Consider the following 14,617-nt stretch of genomic DNA (forward strand, 5'->3'; position numbering starts at 1 on the left):
GGTTAAACACTTGTGTTCCTTGAGCTATGGTTAAGAAGATTATTTTCCTACACTTAGGTAAACCTGTTGATAACCTTAAAACATCAGCGTATGCATATTGCAGAACCATTTAGCTTTCTAGAATTATAAAGCATCCTTTCAATGTATGTGATAACCAAATTGTAGGGTGTGTTTTTGAACATGCAAAATAACCCAAAACAAACATAAAGCTATCTCTTTGTGGTGAGTTCCATGTGTCATACCTTGCAACTTTGAAAGTCTGTGAACTCATTACTGTCTTATTTCTATTTATTTTACCTTTATCTTTAACTTTTTTTTTTTTCAGGCTTGCAGACTTGGTCAGCATAGACCAATCTGTAAACTGCTCTCTGATGGGATCATGAGAGTTGGATCCACTGCTTCAAAGAAACTTTCTGAAAAGTCGGTCACAGACTGGTTCTCTCAGGCAGCTAATGCCAACAGTGAAGCATTTTCCAAACTCAAGCTCTATGCTCAAGTTTGCAGATATGACCTGGGTACTGAATATTTTTGTTTCTCCTTATTTCATCTGATTCTGTTGTTTATAGGAATATTCTAGAGGTGAAAGACGAGAAAGCATATATGTAGCACACTGTCCAAATATTGTCTGCAAAAATCCTAGACAAAATTGCATACAGACACACTCTCAAAATGACTTCTTAGCCACAGGTAAAGTCTTCAGGGCAAGTCTGTCAGACTACTTCACAAAAAGAAAAGGAGTACTTGTGGCACCTTAGAGACTAACCAATTTATTTGAGCATGAGCTTTCGTGAGCTACAGCTCACTTCATCGGATGCATACCGTGGAAACTGCAGCAGACTTTATATACACACAGAGAATATGAAACAATTACTTCACAATAAATCCTGGTGACCATTTGTATGGTAACTAGTTTAGGCTTGCTGCCCAGGTATCAGATCAATTCTAATGTAACTGCAACCAGAGTTCTGATTAGTCCCCAAAATCTGTTAGTGAATTATCTATGAAAAGGGGATGAGTGGAGTGAACCTGTTCTAGAAATTGAATCGGAAAACTAAGTGTTGGTGTTCTCATTTGTTTTGGGTAAGATACAAAGAAAAATCAATGCTAAAATTACTAGATTTTTTCTTATTGGTCTTTTATATCAGGTTGAAAGAATTAAATTCCAACTTTTTAATGAACTTCTACTTCTTCTGTTTTAGGTCCTTATCTTGCTTCTCAGCCATTAGACAATTCTCTACTTTCTCAGCCAAATCTAGTTCCCCCCACAAGTCAGTCTGCATCCACTCAGCCGCTGGTCGCAGGAAGCACTGGAAATTCCAACACTCCATCATCCAGTTCTGCAGCTGCTACCAGTAGCACCATGACAGTGACTTCAAACAGTGCCGTGTCTTCTGCAGCTACTACAACTAATTCAACTTTGACCACTACCGCCCCCTCATCTTCTGCCACCAACTTAGGCAGTGGGATATCAACAAACAAACCTTCTTCGTTTCCGCCTTTCAGCGGCATGAACAGTGCTACTTCTGCCTCCCTGCCTACACAGGCGACAACAGCCCCTAATGGACAGACAGGGGGACAGCAGCAACAACCAGCTCTTCAAGCAGCTGGGATATCTGGGGAAACTTCATCTGCCCCTCCACAGCCACACCCAGAAGTCTCTGAAAGGTAACATGTTGTATTTTTTCTTAATGTGCAATACTCATCTAAAGAAAACCAGAAACAGCCCACACAACTGACCACAATGCTTTGTTTTTATTTTAATCTTTTTCACATCTTCACTTCAAAAATTGAAGATGACAAGAGTTAGATGTAAGCTACTGTTTTTCAGATGCCAGGTATCATATAAAGATTGGCCTGAACTGTTATATAAAGGTTGGCTTGAACTACAGCCCTAAGACTCTGAAGGTTTGGAACCCAGTTTTTCAGGTTGGGTCCCAACTCTAAAAATCACTTTTTTGTAAGAGATTTGAATAACTGCTGGGGTGCAAAAAATAGCAACCCCTCCACCCTGCAACTATGTTCACAATGTTTACTTCCAACCAAATTAATAAGCAGGGTTTTTTTATATATTCAAGAGAGAAGAAAGTAGAGAATAAAACTTGCATTGTTGAATACATTCTGGGTTTGGTGTTAAAGCTGTACTTATAGACTGCTTTTATTGGGAACTGGTTGATACCTTGCTTCTTCTACCAGTTGAAGCAATGGGGAAAATTGCTGATGAACTCATGTGATGGAGAGGGGTGAACTGCAGAGCTAAATAATAAAATAAAAGTTAATGGTACCAACACCGCTGAGTTTGTGCACTAAACTGAAGTCAGTAAAGATGTGATAGAATCATTCCTCACATCTTACTCAAGGCAAAGAAGCTCTTTTCACTTAGTCAGAGGGTGCCATCAAATTTCTTTAATGTAATACATACTGTGTAATCTGATATACTTTTATATAAAACAGAGAATTTTTATAGCAATTGGTTTCAAATTAACTTCCAGCACTATGGATCGTGATAAAGTTGGAGTGCCTACAGATGGAGATTCACATGCTGTCTCCTATCCACCTGCAATTGTAGTTTATATAGTTGATCCTTTTACGTATGAAAAGAAAGATGAGCATAGCAACTCATCCAATGTGTGGACCCTTGGGCTTCTTCGTTGCTTTCTCGAGATGGTTCAGATTCTTCCTCCTAACATCAGGAGTACAGTTTCTGTGCAGGTAAGTAGTTAACATTTAGTAAAAAATTTTAAGGTAAAAATTACTGTTCATTTCAGCTGGTTTTGGAGAAGATAGTATTTTCCTCATGGTGAATTGAATCCTTTGGATTCAATATCTATAATTGTTCTGCTGTTTAAATTGTGGGAAGAAGTATCAGTAAAATTTTCAAGAGCATTTTAGTATCTCACAGCAGCACTTATCAAAAGTTAATCCTGTAACAGTCTCCTTAAACTTCAGTCTGGCATTAGACAGTGAAGCTTGTGACCCATTCTGCTAATGGTAATGGGGAGAAAAGTAGCCTTGGGATGTCCCATCATTAGTAATTCCTACTTCCCAGACTGACAGTTATAAGAAGCTTTATCCAGCACTCCTGACTTCCAGACATCAGACGTTTGTTGTGATAAAAGACCTTAGGCAACTGGAAGTCTTGTAGGTGGAGACAGGCGTTTATTGTGAGGGTGCTTACACTTCTGGTCTGACTCATCCAGTGAGATGACTGCTTGAAAGGGCCTCACATCCTATAACAGAATGGAGAGAGGAAAGCCAGAAAGTTGTATGGAACTGGAGAGGCCGGATTATGGAGGGTAATTTTAAAAACATTAGCAAAGAACTTTTTTAAAGAGCACTTAAAATCTGAAGAGAAGAGGGTAATAATTTTTCAGTGTAAATTACACACTGGTTGTAATGTTGTTTTTCAATCCTTTTTTTAGATTGTCCCGTGTCAGTACCTGTTACAACCTGTGAAACATGAAGATAGGCAAATCTACACCCAACATTTAAAATCTCTGGCATTTTCAGCATTTACACAGTGTCGGAGACCACTTCCAACTTCAACCAATGTGAAAACATTGACTGGTTTTGGCCCAGGTTTAGCAATGGAAACTGCGCTTAAGAGCCCCGATGTGAGTATCTTGAGGTTACAAAAAGTGCTAAAGATTAACTTGATCTTTTGGTAAACATTTAGGGAATAATGGCAGAATTGCATGTACATTTCCATGACTTGTTTATCTTTTTTTAGGTAAATGGTCTTTGTTTTTAATGATTAAAGAATCATAGTTCTTAATGATTAGCTGTCCTTTGGTGCTTAAATTTTCTATTGCATTTCTTACAGAGACCAGAGTGTATTCGACTCTATACACCTCCTTTTATACTGGCTCCTGTAAAGGACAAGCAAACAGAGTTAGGAGAAACTTTTGGGGAGGCTGGACAGAAATATAATGTGCTTTTTGTGGGCTATTGTTTATCTCATGATCAAAGATGGCTTCTTGCGTCATGCACAGATCTCTATGGAGAACTGCTAGAAACGTGCATAATTAATATCGATGTACCAAACAGGTAAGAAGCAAAACTTTTCTGTTCACTCAGCACCTGTATCTTGAATATTTCCAGAACTTCGCACCTTTCTCCTGGATCAAAATTCTTCTAGGATAGTGGTTCTGTATAGAGACTTCTGATTAATTTTGTGGAACCTCTATATAGAAAAACTAACTCAAGCAGCTGAATATAAGCAGTATTATCTGGGTACTGTTGTGGAACTACATTTCTGTAGAATTGAATGCAGTTTTTCTGTGGTGTGGTGTGTTTTTGTTTGTTTAACTGGCATATAAATTGAAGGCTGATCATACAGGAAAGCAAGAGCAAGCTTTCTTTCACTTTGATTTCAGTATTATAAGACTGATCAAATAAAGAAACTGTCTACTATACTGATGTTTAATATTTACATAATTCAGTAGGTAAACTTTGCCTAATGTTTTAGGATATACAAAAAAAAAAAACTTGCGGCTGAACACCACCGTTCCTGTGTCTGCTGCTGATAATCAGGTTAACACTAAATAAGTAGTAGTCGTTTAGATATATAAACTTTTAGCTCTAAGTGTGAGTAGAAATCTTTCATTTACTGTTTTTTTTCCTCCTTTCTCTCTCCCTCCCCTCCCACAATCCTAGAGCTCGTAGGAAAAAAGGTTCTGCCCGCAGACTTGGTCTCCAAAAACTCTGGGAATGGTGCTTGGGACTTGTGCAGATGAGTTCATTGCCATGGAGAGTTGTAATAGGCCGTTTAGGAAGGATAGGTCATGGAGAGTTAAAAGGTAATAGAGCTGTTGAGTGTAGAAACTTGGTTTAAAAGCTTTGACTTTTGTTTAACTCACAAAGATAAATAGTCTGATAATTTGGCTTTTCCACCCTTTCAAACAAACATAACTACATGTTTTGACAATTCCTTTGTAAATTTGCAGCTGAATGGTTTTGACGATTAGTATAAACGAAAAGTCATTATACAAATGAATTATTTTGAACACCTTGTGTTTTCTACTCTATGAAACAAAGTTCAAAACAAACTATTTTCTGGGTAGATAAATCAATATCACTTAATATCCCTAGATTGGAGCTGTTTGCTGAGTCGCCGAAACCTCCAGTCCCTCAGCAAGAGACTGAAAGATATGTGTAGGATGTGTGGTATATCTGCTGCAGATTCTCCCAGCATTCTCAGTGCTTGCTTGGTGGCAATGGAACCACAAGGGTCTTTTGTTATTATGCCAGGTATTTGTAAAACTGCTCCTTTCTTTTGGTTATGGGGACTTGTTTCTCTTGACAATATGAAATTCAAGGAAAATATATATATTTTTTTCTTTTCCATCTTTAAAGATTCCGTGTCAACAGGGTCTGTATTTGGACGCAGCACTACTTTAAATATGCAGACATCTCAGCTGAATACCCCACAGGACACATCATGCACTCATATACTTGTGTTCCCTACGTCTGCCTCTGTGCAAGTAGCATCGTCGACGTATACCACTGAAAATTTGGACTTGGCCTTCAATACAAACAACGGTTAGTGATTTTGTGTGTGTGTGTGTGTGTGTGTTTATTTATTATGGGGGGGAAAAGTGTATGTTGGGAGTAAGGTTACTAAACGCAAATCTACTGACTCGTTGACTTCAAAACAAGATCTATTCATATTGTGTGTTTATGAAGGTATAGAAATTGACTGTCCTTCATTTTTTCAAGATGGAGCAGATGGAATGGGTATCTTTGATTTGTTAGACACTGGAGATGACCTTGATCCTGATATTATTAATATCCTTCCTGCATCCCCTACTGGATCCCCTGTACATTCACCAGGATCCCATTACCCCCATGGAGGTGAAATGGGCAAGGTAACTATTACAAAGTAAATACCAGAGTTTACCGATTTAGATTTCTCAAATTAGGATGACATTTGTAGAATACCAGGTTCTTATGACCTCTTGCCCTTCAGCTGTTCAATCCAATTTGATCCAAGAATTTGGAAAGCTGCAGATTTAATAGCATAACTAAATGTTCCAGTTTGTCACTAACTCTGCTTCTTCCTGATATTTGTCAACTTTTAGGGTCAAGGTACAGATAGATTGCTTTCAACAGAATCCCATGATGAAGTAACAAATATCCTGCAACAACCATTGGCCCTTGGTTACTTTGTATCAACTGCCAAAGCGGGTCCATTGCCTGAGTGGTTTTGGTCAGCATGTCCTCAAGCACAAAATCAGTGTCCCCTGTTTCTTAAGGTACTGTACTTCAGCAATTTGTACAGTGCTTTTCCTGAGCATTCAGTGGGCATTTAGAGATAAATGTGTAATGTAGGATCTGAATAGCAACATTTTAGACTTCTGAACTCTTTTTTTAAAGCAAATGAATACAGTAATTTTAGCTTTGTTCCAAGAGAGATGCACAATTTTTGTTTTCCTTAGAAACCAGTCCAGTTTGCATGTTTTTGTTCTTTCTACAAAAATGAGACATTTTTAACCGGAGCAAGAAAAGTTCAGAAGTGTTGTTCTCTTCTGAATAGCCTCTTCACATATTTGTTTCACAAGAGTGATGTTCCCCTTCCTCTTGCAACTGCAGCTTTGCTTACTCTTTCTCTTAATAGGTGTATGCCGCTGTATCTTGTGAGGAGTTGTTACACTAAGCGTTTGGCTAGACTTCTTCAGATTCCTGGCTCAAATTTGCCTCTGCCCCTTAATGCAAAAAGGAAAGATCTAGTATAACTACCTGGTTAAACTTGGAAAATGTAGTCTAGTACAGAGACATGGATAAAGCATAACACCTATATTCTGTTTTGGTCTTCCTCAAGTAAGAGTTTAAGTGGCGAATAGTCCTAGGTAGACATTGGCTCATCTATCCAGAAAAGGTTCTCACATCATGTGTATGTTGTCACTTCCATTTTCTTGTCTGGCACAATCAAGTCAGTTCTGCTGTACCTTCAAACTTTGAGTTGCTCAAATCTAGGATTATACATATCTGTGTCATATAACAAAATTATATGTCTAACCTGAAACAAAGATGAATAAAAGTAGCTCTCCCCCATGCCACGTGTTAAGCAAAAGTTCCATTATATGGATGCTGATGCTGCTGTTTTCTTTTTCAGACATTGTGTGGTATGCTAATAAAAAACAGTTGGCTTAGGAAGGCTACTAATACGCTAGTATGACTTTTGGTTTAAGACTCTAATATGCAAAACTTTTGTACTTGTACCAAAATATGATCTAATGAGAACTCTGAAGGTTACAATATTTTGTGGCTTTTTTTACACCTCCTCATTTGTGTAGTTGTTTTCTATTGTAAATTGCGCTAATTCTTTCAGTTTGCTAGGATTTACAGAGGTATCAGTATTTTATGGGTAGCAATAGTAATGCAAAATCTTGGTAAGATGTCATTTAGAAATCCTGGGCCAAATACTTCCCTGGGGTAAGTGGATAAACTTAGTGGAGTTGCATCCACTTCAGTCCCTTTTTTTTTTTGTTTTATTTTTGTTTTTTGTTTGTTTTTAAATGGGGATCTTGGCCGTATCTCCCAACCCAATGAAATGGGGTAGGTGAAGAGATTCTTTACATCCTATCTTAAGATAAAAAGAAAAGGAGGACTTGTGGCACCTTAGAGACTAACCAATTATATATAGTATATATATGTAGTATATATATAGTATATATAAAGCCTGCTGCAGTTTCCACGATATGCATCTGAGGAAGTGAGCTGTAGCTCACGAAAGCTTATGCTCTAATAAATTGGTTAGTCTCTAAGGTGCCACAAGTCCTCCTTTTCTTTTTGCGAATACAGACTAACACGGCTGCTACTCTGAAACCTATCTTAAGATACTTATATAACTTTAGCATAATGCATTAATCAAAAAATAAAACATGATATTAGAATATATGTAGGTTCTTCTGATTCCTGTTCTAGCTGAATGCATAAAATTAAAGCACTGTTTCGCTTTGTGTCAGATGTTAAGAAGTAATTCCAAAGAAGGTGTATATATTGTAAAGGAACAGGGATGTCTAAATTGAAACTAATGCAAGGGTGTCTGATAACGTGCCTGTTCTCTTTTTAGGCCTCTTTGCACCTCCATGTGCCTTCAGTGCAATCAGACGAGCTACTCCACAGTAAACACTCCCACCCACTTGACTCTAATCAAACTTCTGATGTTCTCAGGTATTGATGGTTTATTACTTAAAAATGAAACAGAATATTTTTAATAATATAACTACATAACCACATTTTATTGCAGCATATCAACTTGGCTCTTTTGCTGTAAGGTTTATTCATTATTAATTGAATGCTGAGTATGCTTAGTGCTTCATGAAGGACAACACAAATCAGACACTGCTCTGAGTGGCTAAAAGATGCATTTAGTCATGAAGTAGTGCTATTTTTTTTAAAATAGGATCACTTTAGCATATTGTAGGTAGGCTGATTAGAAGTAGTGAGATCTTAATGGAAAGAGGCTGAATGTTGGATGCAACAAAAGAGGAAGGGAATTCCAGGTGTAAGGGTCCCAGGGGAAGAATATAGAATCATAGAATATCTGGGTTGGAAGGGACCTCAGGAGCTCATCTAGTCCAACCCCCTGCTCAAAGCAGGACCAATCCCCAACTAAACCATCCCAGCCAGGGCTTTGTCAAGCCTGACCTTAAAAACTTCTAAGGAAGGAGATTCTACCACCTCCCTAGGTAGCGCATTCCAGTGTTTCACCACCCTCCTAGTGAAAAAGTTTTTCCTAATATCCAACCTAAACCTCCCCCACGCAACTTGAGACCATTACTCCTTGTCCTGTCCTCTTCTACCACTGAGAATAGTCTAGAACCATCCTCTCTGGAACCACCTCTCAGGTAGTTGAAAGCAGTTATCAAATCCCCCCTCATTCTTCTCTTCTGCAGACTGAACAATCCCAGTTGCGTCAGCGTCTCCTCATAAGTCATGTGTTCCAGACCCCTAATCATTTTTGTTGCCCTTCGCTGGACTCTCTCCAATTTATCCACATCCTTCTTGTAGTTTGGGGCCCAAAACTGGACACAGTACTCCAGATGAGGCCTCACCAATGTCGAATAGAGGGGGACGATCAATGGATATTGATCGTCCCCCTCTATTCCATGGTATCTCCATCAATATCCATTGATGAATGGAAGAGAGATACCAAGGAAGCAGTTAGGCAAGAGGCTTGGAGGTACTGTGGGAATAGGAAGAGCTCAGAGCAGAGATGAGCAGGCATGTAATCATATTAGATGTAAGACATCGATAGAAGATAAACTAGTTTTGTTGGATTTTTTTTAAATCTAATGACATGAACATCTGGGTAGCATGATTGATTGATTGTTTTGCCACGCGGACAAAAAATGTTTTGCCTAGCCTTGTTGACCTGTTTCGAGAAGAGTGACTCTGAAGGCTAGCTGTTTCATAAGCCTGGCTAGTTTAACTCTAACAGCATAAATGTTTAGCGGTTGGAGAAGTTGGTTTGTTGTGAGATTGTGTGTAGAACACTGTCTGAAAATTATGGTAATGGAAAGTGTATAGCTTGATGGAAGTCTCTTTGCTTTACAGGTTTGTTTTGGAACAGTACAATGCACTCTCCTGGCTAACCTGTGATCCCGCAACCCAGGACAGACGGTCATGTCTCCCAGTTCATTTTGTGGTGCTGAATCAGTTGTATAACTTTATCATGAATATGCTGTGATCTTCATCTGAACTTTGCAAGAAGAGAACAAGGAAAAGGGATATTTCACTGCAGGACTAAGTTATAATTCTTCTCAGTTCAAGTTATTTGTGATGGGGTATAATTCTTGTTACTTCCAACAAATATTGTTTTGACTTCTGAGGGGCACATAATCCTGCTGTCTTTTGTTTCATTGACTCTACAGGACTCTTTTCAGAATGATGATTGATCAGTCAAAATGTATTATAACATTTTAGTGGCAAAATTAACCCTTTTTTCCCAGTCACAGTATTTGTGAAAAGTAATGAGCCATAGTACCCAGTCATGTTTAATGAATATTAAAAGCATGGAGACGAGAAGAGACGTGAGGAACAATAGGTTTCAACCTATGGCTTCAGAACATCAAGATGTTCTTGTATCGGATTATAGTACCTAGTATTCAGAAAATGCCTGCATCTCTTATTTATTGTAAGTTTTTAAATGTATAAATTGTCTTATATTTCTTAACCTCTTTTATAAAAATTTTCCTAGAAGGTTTATACCGCCTTCTTGCTTTAAAGCAATTGGTCTAAAATATATGTAATCGTCTTAATTAAAAGTTGCAGTAGGTTGCTTTTAGAGTATTATTTTTTTGTAAGGGGGTGGGTGGGGACAGTAAATTTGTATTGTCTTGATGTACAGTTTAATGGGGATAGAGGGGTTAATGTCCATACCATTGTGTGTGGGGGATTTACAGCTAAGCTGTAGTTGCAGAGTACATGTACAGTAATGAAGTTCACTGTGTTTATATAAATTGAAAAGGTACCGGGTCTTACAACATTTTATATCACACCTTTACAGAGTAACATAATGGCAATATATAAGTGATATTGTAGGTGGTTTAACTTGTAGTGAGAATAAAATGAATAAACTCTTCAATTTAATTTTGTGTTATGGCTCAGGGCTGTGGCCAATTTTTCAGACCTTTTCCATTTACTGTGGAAAGATTTATTACTACAAGAATCTCTGCTACCCAGTGTAGGTAACCAGGAATTTTTGGCATAGTGGGAATTGCATCATGTTCTGTAAGATTTGTGTTAGTCACAAATCAGATGGAACATGTAGGTAAAGAAAAACATAAGATGAAATTGCCCCAAAGACTCCTGTAGGCTGAAATTGCGCCCAGCTCTAGCCATTTTACAAATGCAAAAACAGTCAATCTTGACTTTAAGATTGGTGTGTGTTTGACTAAAATGTGGTGTATATAGATTTTCAGTGAATTCTGGTTTTCAGATTTTATTCCACTAGTGAAAGAAGCATTTTCCTTTTCCTTTTTGATCTATTTTTGGCACTGTGGTGAGGGTCCCAGGCTCCAGTGTATGGACTTCCCCTCCAGATTCCAGCCAAGGCATGTGCCAACGAGGCTCAGGCCTCCCTAAGGAAGAGACTCGGGAGTCATGGGACTTTCATATGCCTCTTCCTCTACAATCACCATTTTCCCCTCACCTAACACTTCCTTCCTTGACTTGCACACGCCAAATCTGTAATGCTCTAAAATGGCCCCTACGGGTGCTCGTGAGCAATTTCTTCCTTTGTTCCTCACCCCCTGACTGCCGGACAGAAAACTTACTCTTGCGATGCCTGTCAGTCTGATGTGAGAACCCATGTTAGCCTAGCACCTGGGTCTCACTGGACAACTTGAACTATCCATCCTGCCCATAAAGTCTTTAAGGAGCCAGTTTTAAAATCCCTTTGTGCACCCACTGTTAATCCTCTACAAGGACAAAAAATCACTTGTATTTACAAAACTAAATTTGGTATCTTACTGAAAATCATGTTTTGTAACTACAAAATATTTGCCTGAAATATCACTTCATGTGAACAAACATAACCTCTTTGCTAATATTCTATATATACAATATTAGCAGTCTTATTTTGTATAAAGAAAATGTACAATTGGTGACAGATTTTTTTCAATCATTTCTTCAAAATAACAGTACTGCAATCAGAAGTCAGCCTATTTTGATATTAAAGTTAAAAAAAATTTGGGTCTCTGCATTAATTTTTCTTGATTATGCTAAAACACACCACATATTGACTAGCATATTTGTTCAGTAGTAGCTTTTTCTTTTCAGTGTGGCTGAGATTTTTTTGAGGGAAAAGATGCTCCTAAGCCTGGAATTTTCAAAGCTTACATCCAATATTTTTAGCTCAGTGTTGCCAGATGGCTGATTCCAAAACCTATCTTAATGTTAACACACCTCTTTAGCTTGGAACTTGTTGGAAGTGGGCTGTTTAAAATCTGACAGTGACTTGTATTCATAAATGAGCCAGCTGCCTGAATGCTGAGGTCCAGTTCATACTATATAGTTAAATGAATGTACTCTGAAATTCCCCAACTGTAGGGAAGAACTGCTGGTAAAAGTTTTTTTTCATATGCAGTCAGAAATATAAACTGATAAATTAACCACTAGGAAAATATCAGAAGCCCCCTTTTTGAAGTGTTTTTAGAAACCATTTGTACTGGGAGACTTTAACTTCCCAGTGGCATCCATTGCCAGCAATGTACATATCAAAACTGCCGGCACCAAGGAGGTAACTATCATATTTGGCTTACTTCTAAATAAGTTACTTTCACCTTTTATGAATCAAATTTCTTTGTAATGATTAACCCTTCCTCTCTTAAAGTGGACATGATTAATTACTGACAACAACAATATTGTCACAGCCAGTTAACAGTAGAGTTGATCAGAAGGTGCAAGCTTTATAGCAGAGTTTATACAGATCATTGACAGTTCGAGCAGCAACTTCTCAAAATGCTTGTTCCTAGTGTTGGTCTGTGAAGCTCTCTGTTTAGTAGTATTTTGTATAAGTTCACCTATTCCTTTGTATTTTGGATTTCAAATGATAGCCACATATGGTGTCCTTCCAGCCAGTCAAAAAAATCTAGCCATACTCTCTTTATGCAAGCCATTCACTCATCTGGACTTAATGCTGTATGAATTAGATTCTTGTACACATTATTATTTGGCCAGTGGGCCACCAAGTGTACTTACATACAATCCTTAAATTTTTTAAGTAGTTGTAATTTTTAAAACTTTCTAACATTTTCTGAAATGGCTAAAATTAAAGTTATCACTAAAATCCTCAGCTATATTCTTGCTCAGCTGTCAGTATGGCACAGATGACTCTATTACTATATTCTTTTCATCTTCATATTTACTTTCTATGGTGACTTTTAACTTCATGTGTTGCTACAAAGATTTGCAGATGTCTTTAATCAAGCACTATTTGTTGTTACTGTACTGTCAAAATATTATGTTGCATTATTTAAAAACATTCAAATTTAATAGATGAAAAGATTTTTTTAAATGCTATTGCACCGTATAATTTGCTGCGCAACAGTCTATGGCATAGCATATCAGTCTGTTAATATTATCCATGTAATGTTACATGAAACAATGTTTTGGTCTGGGTTTCCTCTGAGAACTCAGTTTCTCAGTTTACGTGAAATTGTATGACAAACTATCTTGACACAAATTCTGAGGTGGAAAAATTAATTTTTTTCATCTTAATTGAAGGAATCAGAACTATGTCTTATATTTAGAAAATCTTATTTGTGGGTGTACTCTTTATTTTCAATGGAGTGAAACTTCATTTACAGTAAAACTGGATTTGGGACCTACAATAATCCTCAGGGTCACTTTTTCAGGAAGTTTTAATATAGCTTTAGGTTTTCCAAATAAACTGGATTTGAGGACCTTGAAAAGCTATTGGGTTTAAATTGCAAATTGTGGCATCATTACTGGACATGTCAGTTTCATAAATCTTCTCAAAACAGCTGGGTCACTTTAAGGGAGTTTTTAAGGTCTCACTCAGCAGACACATTTAATGGTCCAAGTCTTCTTATTTAATATGACATAAAATCAAATAAGGAACAAACACTATTGCTGCCGAATGCCATAAACACTGAGTTGTACAAATTGTGATTGAGGAAATGAAAAAGTTTATACTTTTAAAAAAAAAAAATTCAAATGGAATAAATTATTCATGAAGCCTTGATTGTGGCGTCTCTTTATTTCCAACCCTCAACTCTCTATACAACAGAAAAGAGCTGTGGCTTATTATGATTTGGGTTGAAGATGACCAAAATAATGGTCCTTTTTAAGATGTAGCATAGACAGATTATACAGTAGAACCACAGAGTTATGAAGATCAGCATTACAAACTGATCGGGTCAACCACTCCCCTCATTTGGAACTAGAAGTATGCAGTGTGGCAGCAGCAGAGGCCAAAAAAACCAGAACCACCTGCGTGTAGTACTGTGTTAAATGTAAACTACTAGAAAAATAAAGGCAAAAATTAAAAAATTTGCCAAGGTAAGGAAACTGTTTCTAGGCTAGTTTCATTTAAATTAAGATGGTTAAAAGCAGCATTTTTCTTCTGCCTAGTGACATTTCAGAGCTGTATTAAGTCAGGGTTTAGTTGTAAAGGTTTGAAAGAACGCCCCTATTTGAAACATCCATGGCCAAACTGCTTGTAACTCTGCAGTTCTGCCACCACACTGCACTCTCAAAACGTTTTTTCTTTAGCTTATTTTTTTTGGGGGGGGGGGGGGGAGAGTTAGTATGGAGGTTAAAAGGGTGTCTACAACCGTCAGCACCTAGGCCAAGATGACACAGCTGCTGGTCCCTTTATTGCTTTGGTGCTGAAAGTGTGAAGGGGTTCAATTCGTTTTTAACATTCAGCACGTGCGTGGGCCCTGTCCCCAAGGAAGTGAAACTGTAGGTGGGCGGTAAGGGTCACTTGGAGGAATTGGCATCCGCTGGAGTGAGCTGTCTCGCTCAGGAAAGCTGATGCGCAAATACATTTGTCAGTCTCTAAGGTGCCACACGCCCTCCTGTTCTTTTCTGCGAATACAGACTAGCACGGCTGCTACTCTGAACCCTTTGGTGCACTGGTGCCCCG

The 14,617-nt window shown here is 37.9% G+C and overlaps 1 protein-coding gene across 1 annotated transcript in view; it reads left to right on the forward strand.

The window, feature by feature from the left end:
* The window catches only part of MED13 (mediator complex subunit 13), a 79,438-nt gene extending 65,734 nt beyond the window's left edge, over nucleotides 1-13,704 (forward strand). Inside the window, exons 19-30 of the mRNA XM_084650880.1 lie at nucleotides 326-515; nucleotides 1,200-1,665; nucleotides 2,490-2,709; nucleotides 3,420-3,611; nucleotides 3,821-4,044; nucleotides 4,654-4,796; nucleotides 5,089-5,247; nucleotides 5,353-5,538; nucleotides 5,716-5,864; nucleotides 6,078-6,251; nucleotides 8,072-8,172; nucleotides 9,559-13,704. Coding sequence (XP_084507006.1) covers nucleotides 326-515; nucleotides 1,200-1,665; nucleotides 2,490-2,709; nucleotides 3,420-3,611; nucleotides 3,821-4,044; nucleotides 4,654-4,796; nucleotides 5,089-5,247; nucleotides 5,353-5,538; nucleotides 5,716-5,864; nucleotides 6,078-6,251; nucleotides 8,072-8,172; nucleotides 9,559-9,691 — 2,337 coding nt within the window. The 3' untranslated portion in view covers nucleotides 9,692-13,704. The remainder of the gene's footprint in view (nucleotides 1-325; nucleotides 516-1,199; nucleotides 1,666-2,489; nucleotides 2,710-3,419; nucleotides 3,612-3,820; nucleotides 4,045-4,653; nucleotides 4,797-5,088; nucleotides 5,248-5,352; nucleotides 5,539-5,715; nucleotides 5,865-6,077; nucleotides 6,252-8,071; nucleotides 8,173-9,558) is intronic.
* Nucleotides 13,705-14,617: the final 913 nt, after the last annotated feature.

This window comes from Lepidochelys olivacea (genome assembly GCF_965140295.1).
Source record: "Lepidochelys olivacea isolate rLepOli2 genome assembly, chromosome: 17".
Classification (NCBI taxonomy): domain Eukaryota; kingdom Metazoa; phylum Chordata; order Testudines; family Cheloniidae; genus Lepidochelys; species Lepidochelys olivacea.